We start from the raw sequence: 25,593 nt of genomic DNA on the forward strand, positions 1-25,593 counted from the left end.
CAGTGTAATTGCATGCTATCTTCTGACAGGTTGAAATCTTTCATCTCCAGAGCTTAGCGCCTCTGTTTTTGTTTACACCACTAATATTCCTGTGTGAGGGATGTTTATAAAACTAGAAACACTAGATGCAACTGTGCGTGAGAAATCCAATAAAGAAGCATAAAGTTTGATCTGGACACAAGAAAAGCACAAACGTTGACATTGCCCTTTCTTGTCCTGCACCGCGCTGCATTGCGGTACACTAAGTGCTGCGTGGTCCCTAAGCAAACTGATTTCTAATTTATTAGTTATTTTTGCTTACGTTTGATCTATATATATTCAATATAGTTGGGAAATCACGTGATAACTCTGTCGACGGCTCGCGTGCCGGTTTCGCCGCGCGAGCGCTGGTCATACTGGCGGATCGAGAAAGGCGCTTCAGGCGGCGTCGGGTAGTCGGAATGCAAAGCAGTGGTCGTAGATGTCGCTGGGTTCGCGCCGATGTCTGAATCGTGCGTGAGAAACGGAGAAACTTGGAAGGGAGGCTAAGTTCGCGAAAGTTGCATATAGCGAGGAGAGAACTGACGCTCGCCGATGTGCATCGAAGACAAAGGCGAGGGTACAATCGGTGCTGTTTAAGCTCCCGCAATCGTCCGAAATTCCTTGTCAAGGGTCAGTGGCAAGGCGTGCAAGGTTCAGGCGTCGGGAATGTCTTTCTTGTTGACGTGGCGTGGGGCGCGAACACGTGCGGATGTACGACCTGGGTAGGGCGATGCCATCCCTCGGGATTGGCGGTTCCCGGTCATTCATCCGATTGGAAGGATGTAATAGGGCTCAGTGAAGTTTGGAGAACAGGTGAGGCGCATATAGTACTAAAGAACGGGCCCATAATTTACTATCGCGGATTAGCGGATACATGAGAACCTGGTGTGGAATTTCTCATTAATCAGGATATAGCTGGCAACGTAGAGGAGTTGTATAGTATTAACGAAAGAGTGGCAGCAATCGTAATAAGGCTCAATAGGAGGTACAAGCTGAAAGCGGTGCAGGCCTAGGCGCCTACATCCAGCCATGATGACCAGACAGTTGAAAGCTTCTATGAAGATGTGGAATCGGCAATGAACAAAGTAAAATCACAGTACACTGTACTGATGGGCGACTTCAATGCGAAGGTGGGCAAGAAGAAGACTGGCGACCAGGCGCTAGGCGACTATGGGATAGGTTCTAGGAATAGCAGGGAGAGTTATTAGTAGAATTCGCAGATAGAAATAATTTATGGATCATGAATACCTTTTTCTGCAAACGAGAGAAGAGGAAGTGGACCTGGAACAGCCCCAATGGTGAGACTAAAACTGAAATCGACTTCATACTATGCGCTGAACCTGGCACCTTTCAGGATGTGGACGTCTTCGGAAAGGTGCGCTGTAGCGACCACAGAATGTTAAGGTTTCGGATTAGCTTAGGCTTGAGGAGGGAACGGAGGAGGCTAGTGAAGAAGTGCATTAACGTGTTAACGGTAAGAGGGAAAATAGAGGAACTCAGGATATCGCTGCAGCACAGATATTCAGCCTTAACTGAGGAATATGGTCTTAATGGTCATACAATGAGCAATAATCTGACAGCTGTCATTACGGAGTGTGCAGTATAAGTAGGCGGTAGGACGGCTCGACATGATACCGGCAAGCTATCTCAGGAGACAAAATATCTGATTCAGAAACGCCAAAGCATGAGGGCGTCTACCCCTACAGACAAAATATAGCTAGCAGAACTATCGAAGTTAATAAATAAGCGCCGGGTAGCGGACATAAGGAAGTTCAAAATGGAGAGGGTCGAGCATGCTCTAAAGAGCGGAGGTAACCTGAAAGCGATCAAAAGGAAACTACGCATTGGTAAAATTCAGATGTATGCTTTAAGAGACAAGGAGGGCAATGTCATTAGCAATGTGGATAAGATAGTTAAAGTAGCCGAAGAATTCTACACAAATCTATATTATAGTGAATTTAATAAGAGCGCTAACGAGAGATACATTACCGCACATCAATGCGTCGTCCCGTCAGTAAAAAAAGAGGAAGAGAGCCTTGGGAGCAGTGAAAAGAGGAAAAGCAGTTGGTGAAGATCAGGTAACAGCAGATCTGTTGAAGGACGCAGGAGAAATTGTGCTAGAAAAATTAGCCACCCTGTATACGCAATGCCTTATGACCTCCGCCGTACCAGAAGCTTGGAAGAACGCAATTATTATCTCAATTCAGAAGAAAAGAGACGCCAAAGATCTCAAAATTTACAGACCGATCAGCTCACTGTCCGTTGCCTACAAGGTATTTACTAACGTAATCGCTAATAGAGTTAGGGCAACCTTAGACTTTAATCAACCAGATAATCAGACAGGCTTTCCTAAAAGATATTCAACAATAGACCATATTCACACTATGAATCAGGTGATATAGAAATGCCCACAATAAAACCAAACCCTATATATTACCTTCATTGATTACGAGAAAGCATTCGACTCAGGGGAAACCTCAGCTGTCATACTGATATTGCGGAATCCAGATGTGAAGAGCCTTATGTGAAAATACTGGAAGATATCTAAAGCATCTGCACAGCTACTGTAGTCCTCCATAAAGTCAGGAATAAAATTCCACTAAGGAAGGCGTCAGGCAAGGAGATACGATCTCGCCAATGCTATTCACCGCCTGTTTACAGGAAGTATTCCGAGGCCTGAAATTTGAACAGTTAGGAATAAGAGTTAATGAAAAATACCCAATTAATCTGCGATTCGCTGATGACATTGCATTGCTGAGTCACTCACGAGATGAATTTGAAAGCATGATAAACGATTTAGACAGGCAGAGCAAAACGGTGCGTTTAAAAATTAACACGCAGAAAACCAAAAGAATGTTCAACAGCCTAGCAAGGGAACAGCTGTTCACAGTTGCAAGCGAGGTGTTGGAAGTAGTAAAGGAATACTACTTAGGGCAGGTAGTGTCCGCTGATCCGAATCATGAGAATGAAATAACTAGAAGGATAAGAATGGGGTGGAGAGCATATAGCAGGTTCTCTCAGATCAAGAATAGCAGTTTAGCAATATCCCTCAAGCGAAAAGTGCACAACAGCTGTCTCTTGCTGGCACTCACCTACGGGGCAGAAACGTGGAAGCTAACGAAAAGGGTTCAGCTTAAGTTAAGAACAATGCAGCGGGCCACGGAAAGAAAAATGATAGGTGTAAGGTGAAGATACCGGAAGCGGGCAGAGTGGGTGAGGGAACAAACGCTAGTTAATGACATCCTAGTCGAAATCAAGAAGTAGAAATCGGCTTGGGCAAGGCATGTGATGCAAAGGAAAGACAACCCCTGGTCCTTAGGGGTAACCGAGTGGATTGCAAGAGAAAGCAAGCGTAGCAGGAGGCGGCAGAAGGTTAGGTCGGTGGATTATATTAAGAACGCAGCAGGCATAAGGTGTGCGCAGCTGGCAAAGAACCGGGTTAATTAGAGAGACATCGAAGAGGTCTTTGCCCTGCAGCGTGTGTAGTCAGGCTGATGATGATGACGATGATGATGTCACTCCTACCGTGGTTGCATTGAGCGCAGGATTTCATTGGGAGGACTGCAGCCGCAAAGTTGGAATCGGATCTCCTTAGGTGCTCGCCTTCCTAAGGGGGCGATATAAGCTGCTGTCTTCTTTGCAACCGGCTGATGGAACATAGGAGGGCTCGCCGGCTTTACTCCAGAGTAAAACTCCTCTCTGGCTCCTATGAGCTGTGCAGTCCTCTCCGTAGTCCCGGAGCCAGGATCGGCTGCGGCTTTAACGCGATAGCATTAAAGGTCCCGTTCTCCAAAAATTGCGCCGTCGGCATTGTGAGCGAAAAAAATCACAATAATGGATTTGGAAGGTGGTAGCTGCCAGGTGACATAGCCGGGTACAGATTGGTCGTGAGACTGTGCGACGTCACGTGACATGGCCAAGTTGGGGGAAGCAGCCAACTCGGCCTTCTCAAATCAGAGGGGAGGCTGAAGGGAATCGTCCCCTCCAGCATCCTTCCATTCCGAGTCGTACATGCTTTTCCTAGGCTACGCAGGCGCGATCATATGGCGTGGTTAAACGGGGCTCTATATGGGCGTTTAGCCACAAAGCTGTCGCGTCATCTCCTTAGCGCTGCGCTTAAGTGTCTCGTCCAATTTTTTTTTTTGAGTGAGTTGAGCGATGACGCCATCTTCCAGATATAATTTGAACAGAACAGGCATATCGAGCGGCACGACTGAATTTCTTAAAGGGCATTCCTTGAAGCCACGAGTATGCGTGCATGTCTGTTCCTGCTAGATTTTTCTATCCAGTGTGCGGCATTGCATACAAGGACAAGTTAAAAATATTCGGCTGCCATGAAGCGCTTCATTAATTCAACCTAAAGAGATAGGCCTCCAGTCAATGATGTCGCTATACACTTAACAAGTGCAGCTACATTATAAGGGCTACTGCTGCCCGATAGCCGTTAGCTCGAACTTTCTGAGTCAGGGAACGGGTAAGTTCGGATGAGCTGCAACCACATCCCAGTTCTTAAAAAGGCGCAACGGTCGGTACCTCGAGACGAACGATATTGTTCGTGCTTCGTGATTGTGTCCGAAGTCTGCTTTCACCTTCGATGTGCGGAATAAGGAGCAGCCGGTTCCAGACAAAAGAGATTGACAATTTATTTCATTTACATCACGTAGTTGAGAGAGAAGAGAAACGAAAAAGCTCCCGGCCATGCTGAAACCCCGGTTTTAAGCCATGTAAGGTCTCTAGGTCCCAATGCTCGAAATTGGTTGTCCTTGAGTACGAGGCAGTCGAAAACCAAATATTTTCATTGTTTTCACACAGCACCAATGAGACTTTCCCCCAAATTTCTGCACGTACGCCACTGCACGTAGGACACACACCTTCAGCCGTCCACATGCAGCCAGAGTTTCTCGCGCTGCGGTATTGAAGATTGTGCACCTGCAAGCTTCCTCCTCAGCAGCGTGCTTGTTTCTTCCAGCTGGCGAGTAAATGTAAACGGATAGCCGTACGGAGCCGGCGATGCTTTTGTCATTCCTCAGCTGCCACACCTTGGGCAGACCGCCATTGTCAAGGGTAGCCTCCTATAGCTCGTGCCGCATTCGGATATCCGATACGACGTGAACTAGCACTCTGTGTACGGTCATGCGAGAGGTCAGCCCTCTAAGAGGAGTGCCTGATGCAAGCCCAGGACTGCGATCCGCTTGTAAGCTATATAAGGTGCCCTGGGCTTCAATCACGCACCGCTGTCTTCAAAAATAGGGCAGCTAAAACACAGCAGCAGTTCCTCTCGACGATGCAGCCGGCAGGTAGCTGCTCAAAAGAGCACTTCGACACGAACACATACACTCATTCGGAGTTCCTGGCGCCCGCTGCTGGGATGTGTGGGGCACATGGAACCCTACGTGGCGCTGTTAAGCAAGCACGAGGACGTCCGACTCACCATACCTGGCACGGGGCCCATGAGGAACGGCGGCCTTCGAAACACCCAGTGGAGCTCAGCATTTCCTTCTGAAAAACATGGAGCTTAATCACGCTTGTCACTGATGTCTCTAATGCAGTAATTATGGCAGACCTGGCGGGGCGCCAAATCTTCTTCCGTTTCAGGCGACGCAAAGGCACAGCAGAAGCGGGAAGCAAACATTGGAAGAGACACTTCAGCTCCGCCTTAGGGATATGAAGCGAAAGCGTGATTGGTTAAGTACCAAATATGCAGGAGTACCAAATGTGCAGAAAGTCATTCCCTACTTGATATTCATGGATCGCTGGGAGTTCTCATACTTCTCCTGTAGCAGTAATGCAGCAGTTAAGCGATGCGTCATTGCCCTGCGATGGCAGATGCTCCCAGCGGGGCATTGTGCGGCCCAGGTTGCTCTTCCCGAGCGTCTAATCATTCACTTAACCACCACCTGCCATGGTGTGCAGTTGTGCTGGGCAGTTGCGATAGGGAATCCGGTGGGCAGGTTGTGATGACACCGTAAGGTCACGTGACCTAGATGGCCCGCCTGCCTCTGGGCACCACATGCCAGAGTCATGTTCGTTATCTTTAGCCCAAAACGCTGACAACGCCGAAGTCGTATTTTATAGTTAACTAGGACCTTACTGCTAGAGTATTAAAAGTGCAGAAAATACAACAAAAGACGGCACTAGAATGCCAACCGTGCCTGAAAATCTCTGTAAGAACAGCTGAATAATTGGTCAATACGAACGCATCGTTGAAATAGCACAACGTGAAGGAACTCCTCGCGCATTCTTCAGGTCTATTTATTCGTTTCCTGCAGTTGTAAGTACATCCGCAAAGCACTAAAAGAAATATACTGGATGGAGTCCTGAAGCACCATGCAGCATGTTCCCTATAAGTATGTGCTCCTTTCTTTCAATTTTTAAAAAATAAAATTTTGCTGAAGGATGTATAATAGGAAACGGCTGCATAAAAGAAGAAGATAGGAAAACCGTTCCCTTGTTATTTTTAACTTTTGTCTGTTGCGCGGGCTGTTTACAGAGCCCGCGAGTTGAGTAAATATATATGGCCTGCAGGCGACGTATCCCACTCGACTGAGAGCGTGTTATGATAAAGCGATCTTGGAGTAGTCTGCCAGTGGCGGCTTGTCACTGCAGGTGTATGACATGTGACTGTTACAACAAGCGTTAAGGTCGCGTGCAGACATTATTCAAAGTGGTGGCTATGGGCACTTTAAGATTATTAGATGACGTGGCTTTCACATCATAACGCTGCAAGTAGAGTGTAGAAAGGATAATCTTCTGTACAGCTGTTACTTCCATAGCTCTCGCTTTCGAGTTATACAGCTGTTTTCGTTGTGTAAATGTGAAGTGGAATATGAGTTTTATTGCCTGTTGGGACACAGCCAGCTGGAATTCTCGTTAGCGCGAAATGTGCGTCTAAATCGCACCTGAACCACGAGAAACAAAGCATTTAGAGACTGTGATCCAGAACGACTTGTTTTGGAGAAGAAAAAGCACGTAAATTAGAAACACTATCTATCAAGTTGGCGACAGCAGAGATACGTATCGCAAACTAGTACGGCTAGTTGTGAATAATCGAAAAGTGGCCCAGCAAACGAACAAGCAGAGCCACCCTTCGCTCGTCACAGTGAGTTCCCTACTCTGAGTTATTCGCTGCCACAAGAGAGAACGTTAGCCTCGACATCGATAGGCTTTATATAACGGTTTATTCTAATGGTGACAATAGACCAACGAGGGTTTTTCTAATATTAACGAAAAACAATATAGTGTTTATATGGAAGTGTTTGTTAAAGACGACGACTCAATTTAAGGGTTTCACGGTTCTTAGCTAAGCAATCGCTTCAAGAGCGAACATCCCCAGTTAAACAAAGTATTAGGTAGAGGCTCGCAGTTGAACTGGACAATTGATCAAGTGACGGAAAAGGCGGATTATAAGCAGATCCCTGCCTTGAAAGGCGTTGTTAGCATTCGAAACAAAATAAACAATTCCAAATCTTTGCCGTCTATGCTCACAACACATGCAACGTACAAAAACAATCTTTGTCTCTTACTTTAATACAATGAATCTAATACAACAACTGAACGAGGCCGACAGCCATGTTAGTAAGAGCTCAGATGGACATAATAATTTTTAAGTTACGAAGGATGCTTTTATTTAACAAACTAGAAAAAAAATCCGTAAAACTTCTCTCGTCGTTCTATGTGTCGTCGCATATAGATTTGTTTTAAAATATACCAAAAGTAGTTTTAACCATTTGGCAAGGAAAGTGTGTAGGTTGTGCGCGGAGAGACGTGCAGACAGCTTGCTTTTTATTGGCACCAAGTTAAACGCTACTGCTACGCACCTCTTTTCGACGTAACGTTAGGAGTTTAACCCTGCCTGTATTACGTGTCTCAAATTCAGAAACAGAAGGTAATAACGCAGAAAATTTGAATATTTTCTCCCTGTAAACAGCATTCTTTACATTGAAGAGGTAAAGGAAGAAAACGGCACAAAACATGCGTATAAATGAGTTGGCGTTTAGAGGAAAATTAGTCAAATTCAACAGCTCATTGCAGATCACTTTTCCAGCTTTAAAAGCACCCGGTGAGGGCTATTGTTGCCACGTATTTTAGAGCGTGCTCCGCTTTATATCTCTCAACAAGCAATAAAGATAGCAGCTACCTGTATATACCATTTGGTAAGTGATGTGCAATCTTTCTATTGAACCAGAATTATATTTCTTTTCCAGTTCCACTTCGTAGTTCAGGTGCCATTCTTGGCGTTGTTTATGCTTACAAAAGCGAAATAGTTCATTGCACGCGCCTGATTTTTTCTTGTTATAGCTCGGCCTGATCATAAAAAGTAGGGGTAAAACAATGACCTTCTGTCTTTTCTCTTTTTGAAAATAATGGTAACGATTCTTATAAAAACCTTCTTTTAAGGTAAATTCCTCTAAACTCTAAAATAATTTCACTTCGAAGGTTGCCTCCTTCCAAGAATTTCTGAAAGATTTATACCATATGCATAACCTGCGCAGTCAATAAAGTGGTATTTGCGTTTCATTAGTAGCCGCTTAATTAGCTTAATAGGATTGTTTTGTAACTTGCTGTGCTGCTCAGTCTAGAAAGCAAACTGCACTCCAGACAACCTCTAGAAACTTGTCTATTGCGTTGTGGCCGCCGTTGAGTCTTACGACATAATCTAATGCTGGCAGTTTTACTGCCACGTCTACAAGAGAGATACGTTTTGATGCTGTCTACAGGGCAATGCTGCTGAAACACTGAGAGGCAAAAATGAAGGGTAAGATCTCTAAGATTGTTGCCAGATAAGTCCATTGCTTCAAATGAACCAAGAAACTTTCTGTACCGGTACTTGAATTATGCTTCAAATGGCAGGTAACACATTTCCTGCACCGAAAACGGGGCCGGGCCGCTCGCTTTCTTCCTTTCAGAACTATTGCCTTAAGGAAAATATGCCGCGCAGGAAGAGCTGCGACACCGGAAAAGGTGCAGAAAAGAATTTGCTTTCAGATAAGCAACAAAAAAAAAACAATTTGAATTTTTTCTGCTCTTAGCTTATCACGTGTAGACAGCATGCAGGACAACATGCGGGATGTGCCAGGCAATGCAATTATCGGCTGGTCACCGTAATGTTACTTCCGCCTGTACATTAGCACCGCCACCACTACCATCATCTTTCTGAAATGCAACGAAACAAATTATTTGGGATTTTTTTGCTTATCCTGTACTCTTAAGAGCAGAGCACGACGACTTTCGTGCTATAGCGAAGACTCATATTCTCAAAATATCTGTATGGACTGCATAATAGAAGTAGGAGGTAAGCTACATAGAAGGGAAACTGCAAAACTCTCAGGAAAGCGAAGTGATTACGGAACGCCAAAGCGTGAACGCCTCCTTCATTTATAGAAAAAAACTGCCAGAATCCCCAAATATAATCAATAGCGGTTGGTATCCGACATACAGAGGTCGCACAGCTACAACACTTCTTCACAGGAAAATTGATGAAATGCCAGAAAGAGTGGAGTCTAGTAAGAAGACACGATTTCTTGAGTACTATTCTGACAGCTGGGTTAGGAACGGTTGGAGCAAAATATTAATGCCTTCACAATCTTCGTTCTCTGGATGACAGTTCTGTTAAGTAACTCAGGGACCGAATTGCAAAGCATGGTCGAAGACATGGCGGGGAAAAGCAGTATGGTGGGTCTCCCAGTCAATATAAAAATTTGAAATAACATTGAACAGTTTAGGAGGCTAAGAACAGTAGACGATACGCATCGATGCGTTGAAAGTGGTAAGTAAATATATCTAAAAAGGAAAGTTAGTGGCTCCAGATCTAGACCACGTGGATGACATCGGACATCCTATCCACACAGGCAAGACACATTCTACAGCACTATCACGCCATCCAGCAACCGACACCCTATCCTCACTGTTTGTGCCCCAGGCCGTGACTCTCTCCCTGGCAGTTAGCGCGCACACACGCTCACCAGACATATGACCCGCCGGGCACTAGTGACGGAAAAGGCTAGAACAATAAGCCTATAGCCTCCACTGCAGACACAAAGAAACGGTGAGGAGGCACAAGACCTACGCGGTGCCTCCAAGAGCACAACCGCTCACTTACACGAAAAAAACAGAATACCACAAAACAAAAAGGAGAATGCTTCCAGTGCCTTACATATCCTTCAATAGGGGCTACGCAATTGCCTCGTTCCAGCTCCAAACTCTCAGGTATTCTAAAATTTTTCACAAGGACTTTTTCTTCCGCACGCAATGCCGGAATGATGTCTAAGTGAAGCTATCCAAACCCAACACTCCATTACTCTGTCTGGAAGTTCGCGAACCCACCAGGAACCGAAACACCCGTCTGCCATCCTTCATTCGCCTCCTGCGAGGCTGCCCGGTCCGGCTCGGAGCCGAGAGACAAGCAATCGTTTTTGCGATGTTGTGCCGAAGCGCGTCAGCAGTGGTGGTCCTGGTCGCAGATCCGCCTATCATAGACAGCTGTTACTAACCCTAAATAAATGTTTTACCACTACCCCCACATGGGTGAAATAACACTAGAATCACAACAGGGCGGAATGGACTTGGCAGGCACCCGAAATTGGTGAAAAGTTGTTTACCAATAATTCTCAGGAGAAAAACTTACAACAGCTCAAAATCACCGGTATTAACAAATGGTATAGAAGCGTGGACGCTGACGTAGAGTGTTATATTAAGTGTGAGGACAAAAGAGCAAGCTGAGCAAAGAAAAATTACGGGGGCAACGTTACGAGAGAGGATGAAACCAGAATAGATCGGGAAATAAGCGCAAGCCGAAGTTAAAGGTAGCTTCGATGAAGAAGCGGAAAAGGGCATGGACAGGGCATGTAATGCAAAGGAAAATGTGCGATGATTGTTATGGGTAACCGACTGAATTTAAAGAAAAGGCAAGCGTAGCAGGAAGCCCCTGAGACAAAGAAGTTGCAATGATATAATGAAGTTTGCAGTAATTAGGTGTTCCCAGCTGGCGCAGGACAAAGTTTATTGGAAATGATTGGGTGAGTCTTTCATCCCGCACTGAAGATAGCTTGGCTGGTGATAAAATATTACAGAGGACAGTTAGGGCTACTTACGGTCTTTCAATTCGAAAGCAAGCACGGGAGGGTTTCGGCTGTGTCGATTGCGTACTAATTTTTTCACGCCCCCTCTCCCCCCAAATGAAAGTTGATGAATATCACAATACCCAAACCTAGCGTGAGAGACTGTTAGTTTAGCGAGTGGTGCATTGTGCTGCGGTGATGGCTCAGTTCTCTTATAGCAGTGGCCAGCGAAGCTGATCTGTGCACGCCTGATAGTTTTAGAATCAATTTATGAGAAGGGAGTTTTTGTGCTAACAGTAGTCAAACAGATGCCTGTTTTTGCTCACTGGCGTCTAGTCTGGGCAGTATCGAAAACACGTGTACCTGCGATGGGATCATTCGATATATTTGGACCGGCATTAGGTATTGCTTTTCAAAAATTAAATCATCAGAATATCTGTATCGAAACTGAAGTTATAGTGTGTCGTTTATTTTAGCGGTACTCAATATACAAAAAAAATTGTGTCGCAGATTTTGAGGTGGCAGCTGTGACTGAGACTTTGGGTGGCGGCTCTTGCTCATGTGGCAGCATACTAACAAGTTAAATGAAGTAGATTTAGGAAGAGGCTATTCCAATGACATTGGTCCAATCGGTCTACTTTCTTGATGCGTTTTCTGTTTGGTAAAAACGCGATCTATACGTTGCGTTTCTACACAGTCGGTTACTGAACGGACGGGGAGACAGGCTCACCGAAATGGTAGAAGCGACTCCCATTCACTCCTATTTCAAGTTGCGGTGGTTGTCAACAGGAATGGAAGACTTTCGTAATCATGCTTAGGAGCTTACAGAACAATTGTTGTTTATTTTGTCAGCACGATAACTGTCTCGCACTTTTCCACGCGTGGGCCAATGAGATCAGCACTGTCGGCAGCGTCCACTGCATCAGCTGACGCATTCCGTAAGTTAGAGCTAAAATAAGCCGCAGTTCTCGATGTGCGAGCAAAATTAAAGTTTATAAAATACATTTGCAGGATGCTCAAGTGGACGAGGCTATGTTTCACTCTTATCTGTTGGTAAAATTCGCCTTCATGAAATAAAGAACGGCTACTTGCTCGCTTGCGTCTGAATAGAGGTTTTTAATTTTTTTCTAACAAGCTGTTAAAGCAGTGGTATAAGTTAATTTTGTTATTTAGTAACAACACATAAAAGTAACTCAAAATTAGTGAGATTAGCATGATAAGTTTTCCTTATGGAAACTTTCAGCCATTTTATACCTATTGGTTTTGTTACAGATATTGGCGCACAGTGCTTTACTTCAAATGTCTCTTTAATGCAATGCTCGGGACAAAGCTTTAACCTCGCTTAAATAACATTAACTGTTGACACTGCAGTTTCATTAGATCTTGGTTCAGATCTGCTGCTCTTCCGGGTGATTTTTGCATGCTCGGCAGACGGCGCTTACATCCGACCCTAGCTTCAGGTTTAAGCTCAGTTAGCTCAGGTCTGATGGTTTTCAACGGTACAGATAATCAGATGCTTACAATATAAGGCCATGAAATACCCAGAGTGGCTGAATACAAATATCTTGAGTATGGGTAAACGAATGACCTATCTACAGCGAAAAGCACGAACAGTGTGTTAGGGCAAAAGGGCCGGGCATTATGGGGGTGCAAAACATATGAAGCGTTGGAAGGTGTTTGGCAAGGAATAATGATGCCAGGACTCACTTTCGGCAATGCTGTTTTGCGCCTAAGCGCAGAAGTTCAGTAGAGGTTAGAAATAAATCAGAGAGGTCTTCGAAGATTAGTACTAGGTGCCCGCGGCAAAACCACGAACGAGGCAGTAGAGGGGAAATGGGCTGCGCATTTTTTGAAACACGTGAAGTTCACAGTAAAATATTATACGTATGAAGAACGCCTTGGGAAATTGGATGCAAACAAGTGGGCAGCTTAAGTTTTTACATATTTACACAGAAAGAGCGTCGACTCAGATTGGAGGAAAATGACTAAGAAACTGAGAAAATATACAGGACAAAAGGGGAGAGAAGCAAAGAGCTTGAAACTGCAAGTAACAAACGGAAAAGGTAAAAACTGGATTACTTCAATGGCAAAGAAGCAGAGTGTAGAACTATCCCGAAACCGAAAAGGGCAGATCAGGAAGGAATCGTGCTATGATAACCAAAGAGGCAGTGCCCTACAGCTATGAAGCTAGATCAGGGTGTCTTGGAACGCGCAGCTACAAAAAGAAATCCAGCCACGAACACACATGTGAAGTCTGTTGTAAATCTGTAGAAACAAACCTCTTTCCCGAATATGGTGGTATTCATCCGGATGTCGAGGCAGTCACAGACAATCTTAGGTTTTAGAGATAACAAAGGTCATGTAAATGAATCTCCAGAAGAAGGTAGTAAAAAGCGATTGGAAAATTTCTGGCTCAAAAGCAGAGTGGTGACAAGGTTAGAGGTGTAGTATTAAAATTTTATTAAAGAAAACAGTGAATGTAGAGACCGCTTTATAACAGCGTTGAAGAAATTTATAAAAAAATTTTAAAAAAAGCAGAGCATGGTGGCAACTGCAACCACTCCGTTTGAAAGCGGACGCTCTTCTGTCAATGCATCCAGTTTAGTTTCTTTTTTTGCCACCACTAAACCAGCCACGCATTCGAACTTGTACTCGCATGTGCTAGCGCCAGTGTTCTGTTGCTTTGGGACTGACTTGCGCAAGGATGGATGTTGATCAAGACTACGACTTCCAAAGCACCACGCGAGAGGCTGGTAGTCTGACACGCGGGCTTCTGGGCTGCGGTGATGGTGCAGTTTTTCTAGCGAGAGCTACACTACGCTAACCAGTCGAGCATTTCGCCGTGAGCCTGAGAGGCCGTCAGTGCGCCTGCGCGAAACCAGAGAGGAACAGCAGGTGCGCGGCGCATGGCGTCGAGTTCGCCGCCGCCACCGCGCGAGGAGCCGCGCCGGCCCGACTACGCCCACTGGGGCAGCGCGTCAATGCGCATGTGCGGCAACCAGAGAAGGGCAGCAGGTACGCGGCGCATGACGTCAGAGCTCGGCAGCGGCCGCGTGTGGGGTCGTGTGGATAAACTGCGTATGTGCGGCTGTATGTAGAAAGGCTGAGGTGATACGACTCGGTGTATCACAATCGCTTCGTATGGAGCTAGCAATCCTCGCATTCAGACTACACAGTGGGGAACTACCATTAATCTTGTGTATCTGAGAGAAACCAATTAGTCTAAATACTGTATAGACAGCATTAAGACAACTGCGTGTTACTTTACCGATTATCGGGCAATGTTTATCTCTGTGAAAACAATTGAACAAATAAACAATGTGTTTCAGCGAATACTTCTTCAATGCTTAACATTACAGCCTCAAGACCAAGCTCGACAACATGCGTAACCAGGGGGGAACTGCAGCTGTCGCTACGTATATCCTGGCATAGCTGAGCTAAGCCACTGCAAATTTTTGGATTGCCAACAAATCCTACATTATACGCACAAGCATCATCAGCTTGCCCGTGACTGTCATAGAAAGGCTAAAGTTGTCTAATTGCCTTTAAGGTTTTAGTGTGTCGAAGCTAGTCAGATGTAAGATCATTATGTTTGATTACTTAAACAAATTTTGCAATTGATTTATTAAAAGACTGTATAAATTGTCGTTCGTCAAGATCTGCGGGACGCACCGCCTTCCTGCTCCTCCACATACCATGCAATCCCAAAGCAATGACAAGATCATAAGAATAACTATCTTCGTTGGCAATCGGGAGCTATCTGAGGACTTGGGTGTTAAGCAGGAACTCCTTCCTGAGGGTTCTTTGGAGCACGTTCCAGGAAAAAACTGCACCCCCGCAGTCTATAAATACATGCCCAATCGTTTCATTCTTGTTACACCGAGCAATCGGCTCCTCACGCTGCAAATTATCTCTTTCTTCTGCAGCCACGTTTTAACGGGCAGATTTCTGATGCGTAAATTCAAAAAAAATGTTTTAGGTTGCACGAGAAATTATCATTTTTTTCACCATTTTTAATATTATTTGCCCTGAACGTGCACCGTGCATTGGGCAGGGTAATGGTGGAGGAAAGAGTGGCTTACAGATTTTTGTAAACCTTTTTTAGAATGACTCTACTGAGACAATCAGAAAATTAGCATGTATGCAGAAGATGGCTAGATTGTTAAGCTTCCCACAGGTATACATGAATAGCTCCTTGAATACATTGTATTGTGATGGCAAATCTATGTAAAACTCTGCTCAATTGCAACTCAACATCACGCAAAAAGGGGTCTATAGCGTCCCGAAAGGAAAGAAAGGGGTTGGCTAAATCTCAACAAACAAATGTCAAACTCCATCGCAGGCCAGCCGAAAAGGCTGGTTCGGCTTGTCTGCTCTCAAGAGAAACCCCTCACAAACACTACAGACATTCTGCAAGCTTTCAAGCATTCAAACGGGGTCAATGTACGTCCTGGATTACATACCATTTGCTGAGAAAGAAAATATTGCAAACTGTAGCCCCCCTAAATAGTGGCAACTTCACTGCATTAAATCCTTTTTCTCGGTTAATTCTCCAACTGTTCTTCGCCAATACGGCTCACTATCAATATAATATTCAAGAAGGGCACCTGAGTATTTGGGTGGGGTTGTGGGTCACGATGTACTAGCAAAAACACTCTGGGCCCGAGGCTATTTACTATGACAAAATGAAACGGCGACAGCGTAGTCTTAGCTGATAAGCTTGCGCCGCCGCGGGTTCAAATGCCGCAGGAGGCAATTTTATATAGCTTGTGTGTCTCGTAGTCTCATGATGTCACACCACTCTTCGACCAGTCAGGAAATTTCGTGACAAACTCATGACGCCACCTTGTTTTACTGCTGATGTGGACTCTATAATGCTATAACCTCAATAGCAGTTCGGCTTTCCCAAGCACACGGGGCTGCACCGTTTAGTACATAGCAATAGCGTAGGCCACCCGGTAAATACTCCATTAAAAAATGAAATGATTAAGAAAAAGTTTGAAGTTCATTAGTAAACGTAGTGAAGTGCCCACAGGCCGGTTCGCATTAAAGACACCGCCTTAAAAGGTTCTGCTAGGCTGCTTATGTAAGTGATCCTTTCAACGTCACCACGGCTCCAGCCCAATTTTACAGTTGTAAAGAAATCACCGGCGCAACAGTGTAGCTTAAAGTTTACCCATGTATTAGGACAACAAAAATAATTTCGTGTCATTTCTGCAGCCCCTATCTCGCCACAGAGATTGCTATAAAGTCTATATTTACATCGAATTGTGAGAGTGTAAAAACAGTCACCCTGTTGAATAAATGTGTCCATAGCGACTGCTACCCGCAAAATTGTTGGAACGCCGCCGCGGTGGCTGAATAGTTACGGCGCTCGGCTGCTGACCCGAAAGACGCGTGTTCGATCCCTGCCGCGGCGGTTGCATTTCGATGAAGGCGAAATGCTAGAGGCCCATGTGCTATTCGTTATCAGTGCACGGTAAAGAAACCCAGTTGGTTGACATTTCCGGAGTCCTTCACTACCCTCATAGCCTGAGTCGCTTCGGGACGCTAAACCCCGCATAAACTATAAACCATGAAATTCTTGGAACATATTAGCTCTCCGGGAAACGCAACAATTATCCAGTGCTGTAGCCTTAACGCTTCGCTCTCGAAAAAAAAAGCTGCCAGCGCAAATTCTCTCATTGTCGCAAATGCGTGAAAAACCAGAGATATATAAAAGATAAGCATTTAACTGTTTGCAAACACAACGAGAAATCTTGAGGATCGAAAGGAGCGAAATCAATGTTCGATTGTTGGTAAACTTTTGCTTATCCGTTCATAAACAATGTCAACGGAAAGCAAACGTTCCGCGATTAGCCGCGAAGCTACCCTTGTTTCGCATACTGGTATGTGCCACCCTGTCTGCATCGGGTACATCAGGAAACTTGGATCATTAGGAGGGGTATACGATGGTTTACAATTAAAGTAGTGACTATAGCTACAATTATGAGACTACCTCATACACACAGACTGTGCCTCGCCCCTTGTTGTGCCTATGTTGCTGTCAGGTGGGCCGTGCGGTCGCAGCAAGCGGTCGCCAAACGCCTCAAAGTTCACTTTTCAAGAAACATCGTGAAGTTTTTGAAGACGGCATTCGCTCGCTTCGATCGAAGTTCGGCAATCATCTTCAACACCGACTTCATTGTCGAGGTTGTCCAGCACGTCCTATTTGCCCTGGACATCCCGCCAGGGTACCTCACTGTCGAAATCATAATAACGCAAACAACTTCACAAAACCGCTCAAGCGAATTAGTGTTCAGTGGCTCTGCATTGTAGCAGTCATTACGCACATACGTACAGATTTAACGACCACAATGAGGCTTATAATCAAAATGCTGAAACGGAAACGATAGAGAGCCATTAAGCGCATTATTTTTATGGAATGCTTAAGGATAAACTTGCGAAAGCAGCAACTATAAATGACTTAGTTATGCAATGCGCCATTATTCCTTTCGACTATCTCGTTAACCATGAACTGCTGACGCTGTTCACGACGTAGCTTCTACCATTCTGCAGAGCTACAAGGCGTACTATTAGGATATGCGCGCATCATAACTTTTCGGGTAGCTAGGTTCTTGCTTGCAGCAGACTTGAAAAATCTTGAATTAAGTTCTTAATAGAACCTTCTGCCGTGACTTGTGAGCTTTTATAGACTTGTCGACTACTCACTCTACATGGAACGTAATTTAAAGTATATTAAATGTGCACATCATCCCTCTTGCAGGAGATGCCGACTGCAACGGGTGCCACTGGATTGTTCGTGGTATTCCTGGCTTTATCTTCTATGGCATTCGCTCAAAGCTCGTACCGCAAGCATCCGCGCTTTGTTACAAGGAAAGAAGAGCGCCCACAAGCAGAATTCTTCGGCTTTCGACAAGTAGTCTGCAGTACGTGCTCTACTCTCCTACTTTGCGAGCGTTGAAGTCTATTGATTTGAACTTCTATTATCTCCTGCACAGCATGAGCGCGGCCCTATCGTTCACCGCGCCTATAATTAGTAGCGGCAACTGTGTCCCACCACCAGATGGCAGCTACAGCCAGAGGCATTCATTTTTATGGTTGAAAGCTCACTTGCTCCGTGTTTGTGCCAGTAGCCAAGCGAACAGCCCTGCAGGGCAGTGCTGGGCGGCGTGGTTTTTTGAAGGAGGTTGCGATCTCTGTGGGGATTCATTGACCACTCGTGGTTGTATGTAGCGAGAGGACAGCATCCTGAAGAACAGCTTTCTATTCGGTGAAAAACTTGAAAGCTGGCCGCGAGTCCTCAACGAAGGGGGCCAGCCATGGACCAAAAAGCGCAGCTGAAAGCGATCTTTATAGAGAACAGGCGGGTCACGTTACAAGAAATGAAGATTTCAGTCGACGTGCCCCTGTGACAGGCAGCGACTCATGGCTTCATTAACTCGAGATGAAGGAGATGTCGACGCACTGGAAACAGCACCGTTGGCCGTTCCTAACGAAAATTTCTCTAGACACTCTATAGACCGTCCATAGACTTCTGTCGATAAAGCTTATAGACACCCTATAGCCAAACCCTAGAGAACTGTCTAGAGGCTGTACAAATCCTATCAACCGTCTATAGACAACCCATAGATTTATGGCCATACACTTTTAGTAGACTTTTGTCTATATACAGTCTATAGACTATGAACAGACAAAAATAAATATCTATAGGAATCCAACACAGTCTTTAGAAAATCTATAGACTGTCTATAGACCATTTTTATAAGGGGTCATTGGGTGTTTTGGGACATGCAAAACATAATCGATTTGAGTGGATTGAACCAGAGGTGGACGTAAGCAGCATGCCCCGCCGCGGTGGCTCAGTGGTTAGGGCGCTCGACTACTGATCCGGAGTTCCCGGGTTCGAACCCGACCGCGGCGGCTGCTGCGTTTTTATGGAGAAAAAACGCTAAGGCGCCCGTGTGCTGTGCGATGTCAGTGCACGTTAAAGATCCCCAGGTGGTCGAAATTATTCCGGAGCCCTCCACTACGACACCTCTTCCTTCCTTTCCTCTTTCACTCCCTCCTTTATCCCTTCCCTTACGGCGCGGTTCAGGTGTCCAAAGATATATGAGACAGATACTGCGCCATTTCCTTTCCCCCAAATACAACTATTATTATTATTATTATTATTATTATTATTAAGCAGCGTCACTTACGTTGCGAGCCTACACGCACTTCGTTGTGGAATTCACTGTACGCCTCTAACGAAGAGGCTGAAAGGCGTGCTCGTATAGCACGAGAACACCTGCCCCTGCACCAGGCATGTAACAACAGAGGCGCTCGCCAAGGTGGGCTACCAATGGCAGTTGCATCTAGCGTACTCTCTCGACGTAGACACGTATGATTCTTATTTTATCAAAGCCCTAAAAAGATCACTTGGTGGTCAACATCAGTCTCTTAATAGAACTTGAGGGAAACCTGGTGGCGCCGCATTTCATCCACCATGAATAGGCAAAGGAATATCGGGAAGACTAGATTTCTTACTCTTCTTGGGCATTGTTGGGCATAAAATATGGATTCAGAAATTCCGACGCTTCTCAAGGCGAACCGCGAAAAAAATTCTGTTTCCATACCAGCCTAAATCTGAACTTTCACTTTACCTAAATCTATAGAAGAATTGAAAAACGCGCTATTTTAATAACTTAAACAGCACATAGAAGAGGAGACCACGGCACAACTAGCAGTTTTGAGGAAAAGTTTTTTTCTTTTAGAAAACAAAAATTGTGCAGTCATTTTCTCACATCTCGTTGGAATCCAGAACCGCGCCTTAAGAAAGAGAGGAAGGTAGAAGTTCAAGGAGTTGCGAAAGAGGTGCCGTAGTGGAGGGATCCGAAATAATTGCGACCATTTGGGGATCTTTAGCCTGCACTGACGCTGCATAACACACGGGCGCCTTTTGCGTTCCGCCTACCTTGAAACGTGGCCGCAGCGGTCTCGTTCGAACCCGGCAACTCCGGATCAGTAGCTGCACGCTCTAAGCACTGATCCACCGCGGCGGGTAGAGGCTTCACCTTCACATGTAGATTTTGCAGGGTATTAGGCTAACAGTGCTTTTTGCGCACGGATGTAAGTTGAAGACGACGACGTGCAATACAGAGCGCGAGAGCGTTGCAGTTACATACGAGACGAGGTCGGTTGCGAAAAGAGCATAGTGATCTCGTGCAGTGGCCAGCGAAGGTGATCTGTTTTCGCACTCGGCACAAGCACGAAGACGACGGAGCCTTCGATCCGCGAATCCCTTTGGAAATCAATAAATGTTTTCACTCACTCACTCTGTTTTCGCCGCCGAGGGAAACAGATCAGTCGCGGCAATATTTATTTTATCTCTGCAGGTATCTGAGTTGTATCAAGGGTCAAAGGTTGAGGCTTTGGAGACCCGTCGGCATTTTCAGGACTGCTACTGAAATAGTGCTTTCGCCCTAAAAACTAAATCTATTGGACATCAGTATGGGGCTGCCCTCGTTCATATATATATATATATATATATATATATATATATATATATATATATATATATATATATATATATATATATATATATATATATATATATATATATATATATTGTTACGAGCAATTCGAAGGAGAACCTCCAAAGACGAGACGCAAAACTGTGGCGGTCCCTAAGTGGTCCGATGGCGTGAGCGGAAGAGCCACATCTTTCTCCACGGATGCAGGCGCTTTTTCTTCTTCTTCCACAGTGGCACGTATAACTGCCCCCTCTTCTGCAGCATCGCCACGATGCGGCTAGGAGGGAAATATCAGCAAAATACAGCTGCAGTGAACCGCTGTTCAGTTAGGGAGTCGGTCGTGGTAAGGTTTCATGAGAACAATGTGCACGACTTCAGTAGGGTGCGACCGGCGCGATGAGCAAGCCGCTTAGACGGGAGTAACTGCATACGTCACATCACTGATGCGGCGCACTACTTCGTAAGAGCCGAAGTATCTGCGCAGCAACTTTTCGAAAAGGCCGCGGCGATGAACAGGTGTCCACACCCAAACCAAGTCGCCAGGCGCGTAACTGACGAAGCGGCATCTGAGGTTGTACCTAGCGGCGTCAGTCTCCTGTTGGCGGTTAATTCGCAGGCGTGCCAATTGCCGCGCTTCCTCAGCACCCTGAACGAAGGTGTCTGCGTCGAGGTCAGCGTAAGAGTCGCAGTAAGGGTCAACGGGCAACATAGCATCCAATGGAGTGGTCACTTGCCGACCGAAGACAAGCTGAAGGGGGTCAGTCGGGTTGTCTCCTGCAAGGCGGTGTTTTAGGCAAATGTTACGTACGGAAGAATGGTACCCAAGTTCGATGCTCGACGCCAAAATACATAGAAAGCATGTCGGCTAGAGTGCGGTTGAGTCGCTCTACCAATCCGTTTGTCTGTGGCTGGTAGGCCGTAGCACGTCGATGGCTGGTGTGCATCAGAGTCATCACGGACTGGGTTAAGCGGACCGTGAAAGCAGTTCCCCGGTCAGTAACAACAACGGCGGGGGCTCCATGACGCAGGACAATGTTGTGTACGAAGAACTGCGCCACTTCAGCAGCAGTGCCTTTGAGAAGAGACGTTGTCTCAGTGTACCGTGTCAGGTAGTCGGTGGCAACGACGATCCAACGCTTTCCAGATGAAGACTTCGGAAACGGGCCAAGGAGGTCCATGCCCACTTGGTGAAAAGGGGTCTTCGGTGGTTCGACGGGGTGAAGAAATCCGGCTGGTATGAACGGAGGAGACTTACGACGTTGGCAGTCGCGGCATGTTTTTACGTAGGCCCGCACTGATGGGAGTAATCTGGGCCAATAATACTTCTGCTCAATGCGCGCGAATGTACGACTTACTCCGAGATGGCCGGCGGAGGGTGCATCATGAGAGGCACTCAAAATCTCTGGCCGCAGTTGTGATGGTACGACAAGCAGGAACGCTTCTCTGTTGCTGGAAAGTTGCGCTTGTAGAGAACACCAGATTGTAAAGTGAAGATGTGGAGCCCGCGACAAAAAGCATGCGAGATGCGAGAGTCGACACCTTCGAGGTCATCGATGGGCGGCGCAAACTCCGAGTCCGCCCGCTGAAGCTGTGCCATTTGGGTGGTACTAATAGCGCCCTGGAAAGGAAAAACATCGGCGGGTTCCTCGGGACCGATTGTGATAGGCGCACGCGACAAACAATCTGCATCCTGATGATTACGGCCCGACTTGATAACGACTGTTAAGTCGTATTCTTGCAAGCGTAAGCTCCATCTAGCCAAGCGTCCTGAGGGGTCTTTGAGGCTCGCCAGCCAGCATAAGAAGTGGTGGTCGCTTACCACACGGAAGGGTCGCCCGTAGAGGTACGGCCGGAACTTGCTGATGGCCCATATCACTGCAAGGCACTCTTTCTCCGTCGTAGAATAATTGGTCTCGGCATGCGTAAGTGTTCGGCTGGCATACCTGATGACCCGTTCTGCACTGTCTTGCCACTGGATCAGTACCGCACCAAGGCCGACATTGCCGGCATCAGTGTGGATGTCCGTGGCAGCGTGTTCATCAAAATGGGCGAGTATCGGAGTAGGTTGTAGACGGTTGCGAAGCTCGACAAATGAAGCCTCTTGGTCGCTCCCCCACACGAAGGGCGTGTTGTCTCGATTCAGTGAGTATAACGGTTCGGCGATTCGCGAGAAATCTTGAACAAAGCGCCGATAATGCGAGTAAAGACCCAAAAACCGGCGAACCGCCTTCTTGCCACTTGAGCGTGGAAAACCTGAGACGACAGCGGTCTTGTCAGGTTGCGGGCGAACACCTTGCACGCTGACAACGTGACGAAGAAAGCGAAGTTCTTCAAAGCCAAAATAGCATTTCTCGACTTTGATGGTGAGTTGTGCGGATTTGAGTGCTTGTAGCACAATGCGCAACCGCTCCAAGTGTTGGCCAAACGTGGTCAAAATATAACGACATCGTCCAGGTACACCAGGCACGACTGCCACTTCAAGCCGGAGAGAACGGTGTCAATCATTCGTTGGAACGTGGCCGGTGCTGAGCACCGACCAAATGGGAGCACCTTAAACTCATGGACATGGGGCGTCACGAACGCTGTCTTCTCCCGGTCTCATTCGTCCAGTTCGATCTGCCAGTACCGACTTTTAAGATCTAAGGACGAGAAGTATCGGGTGTCCCGCAATCGGTCGAGCGCGTAGTCTATCCTGGGCAGTGGGTAAACGTCCTTTTTTGGTCACGTTATTAAGTTTTCGATAGTCCACACAGAAACGCAGAGTGTTGTCCTCTTTTTTTGACAAGAACCACAAGCGATGGTGGACGGCTGAATGACATCGTCCGCAAGCATTTCGGCCACTTGATTTTGAATGACATCTCGCTCCATCGGGGAAACACGGTAAGGGCGCTGGCAGACGGTTCGTGTAGTCGCATCAGTGATGATACGGTGCTTGGCGAGTGGAGTGCGGCCGACCTTCGAACACGTAGCGAAACAGTCCGCAAAGTCTGCCAAGAGGTCCGACAGAAGATCCTTCTGAAGAGATGGCAAGGCCGTTTTTATTTTGACTGACTGAAGAGCGTGCTGTGGGCCAGCATTCTCTGGAGTTGGTCCTCCCGCGGTGCACAAACCTGGGACATCAGCAACGTCGTGAAGAAAGGCAATAGCCGTGCCTCTGACGAGGTGCTGATATTCGTTTTAAAAGTTGGTCAGGAGAACGTTGGTACGGCTTTCACATAGTTGAACGAGACCTCGGGCAACAACAAGGCCCCGCTCAAGCAGCAGTTGTGCATGGACATCTGCCAGGCTCTCGTAGTCGTGGAATAGGTCGTTCCGCACGAGCACCAGGCCACTGCACTGCGGCGGCACTGTTACGTCATTCTGGACAATGCGCAGAGCGTTGCTGCAAGGATCTCGGGAGTCAAAGCGGGCCACGGCCTGTTTGGTCGATAACGTGACACGTGCGTCCGTAAATTCAATCACAGCACCGTTCGCGTGCAGAAAGTCTATCCCCAGAATCATGTGTCTCTGGAACACTCAGAGAGCACGACAAATTCCCCAACGTACGTGAAATCACAAATTCCAATCCTAGCTGTGCACTTGCCTACAGGGAAAATTAAGTGGCCACCAGCGGTGCGCATGGTGGTCCCCGTCCACGGTGTTAGAAACTTTTTAAGGACTCCAGCAAAGGTACAGCTCATTACGGAATAATCAGCACCGGTATCGAGCAGCGCAGTAACCTTAGTGCCATCCATTGTCACCCGCAAATCGGATGCAGCGTATCGGGTACTGTCGCTGCCTCATTCTGTCCAGGTGTCGTCGGCTCGATGGTTCCGCGATGCAGGATCTTGACACATCTCGACGTCAGCGTCCTTGCCTGCAGAGGTCGCTGGCGTTAGTTTTCCCGACGAGGACTGGGCGAGCGACGGCCAGCGCAACTACCCTGATATACTCGGATATACTCTGACGAAGGCCAGACCCTGGTCGAAACGTTAAAATAAAGATTGTTACTTTTTGCACCGCGCGCCCACTCTATTGCGTTTATATATATATATATATATATATATATATATATATATATATATATATATATATATATATATATATATATATATATATATATATATATATAGTCGAGGTCGATGAACATTTTTAAGGCAGAAGCCTTACTAGACCAATTACGAGAAATGCCAGTGGCGTGTGCATGCCAGTGTACGTGTGCTCGCAGGTGGTAAAGAAAATCCCAGCAATTCAAGGAAATAGGGGGGCGTCATCAAGCAGCCGTAGGACGCACTCAGCAATCCGAGTGCCGCGCTCTCAATCATATTCATTCCGCTCGGATTATACAGCCCCCCCCCCCCCCTCCATGGCTGACCCCAATTAATATAATAATTGGTTTTTGGGGAAAGGAAATGGCGCAGTATCTGTCTCATATATCGTTGGACACCTGAACCGCGCCGTAAGGGAAGGGATAAGGGAGGGAGTGAAAGAAAAAAGGAAGAAAGGGGTGCCGTAGTGGAGGGCTCCGGAATAATTTCGACCACCTGGTGATCTTTAACGTGCACTGACATCGCACAGCACACGGGCGCCTTAGCGTTTTTCCTCCATAAAAACGCAGCCGCCGCGGTCTGGTTCGAACCCGGGAACTCCGGATCAGTAGTCGAGCGCCCTAACCACTGAGCCACCGCGGCGGGTAAAGGGACTAAGGGGAGAGTGAAAGAAGAAAGGAAGAAAGAGGTGCCGTAGTGGAGGTCTCCGGAATAATTTCGACCACCTGGGGATCTTTGACGAGCACGGACATCGCACAGCACACGGGTGCCTTAGCGTTTTTCCTACATAAAAACGCAGCCGCCGCGGTCGGGTTCGACCCCGGGAACTCCGGATAAGTATCCGAGCGCACTAACCACAGATCCACCGCGGCGGGTCCTTTGCTGTGAGCAATATGGCGCCAGCTTTCCCGACCCGACTACACATGCAACAAAGTGTGAGCAACTGTTTCTGGTACGGCGCTCAGGGTAGTG

At 46.6% G+C, this 25,593-nt stretch overlaps 1 protein-coding gene across 1 annotated transcript in view; it reads left to right on the forward strand.

The window, feature by feature from the left end:
• Positions 1 to 25,593, forward strand: part of LOC144123152 (uncharacterized) — a 127,242-nt gene that overhangs the window by 16,310 nt on the left and 85,339 nt on the right. Inside the window, exon 2 of the mRNA XM_077656035.1 lies at positions 17,845 to 18,007. Within this exon, the coding sequence (XP_077512161.1) occupies positions 17,848 to 18,007 (160 nt within the window). The 5' untranslated portion in view covers positions 17,845 to 17,847. The remainder of the gene's footprint in view (positions 1 to 17,844; positions 18,008 to 25,593) is intronic.

Source organism: Amblyomma americanum, chromosome 3 (genome assembly GCF_052857255.1).
Source record: "Amblyomma americanum isolate KBUSLIRL-KWMA chromosome 3, ASM5285725v1, whole genome shotgun sequence".
Taxonomy (NCBI): domain Eukaryota; kingdom Metazoa; phylum Arthropoda; class Arachnida; order Ixodida; family Ixodidae; genus Amblyomma; species Amblyomma americanum.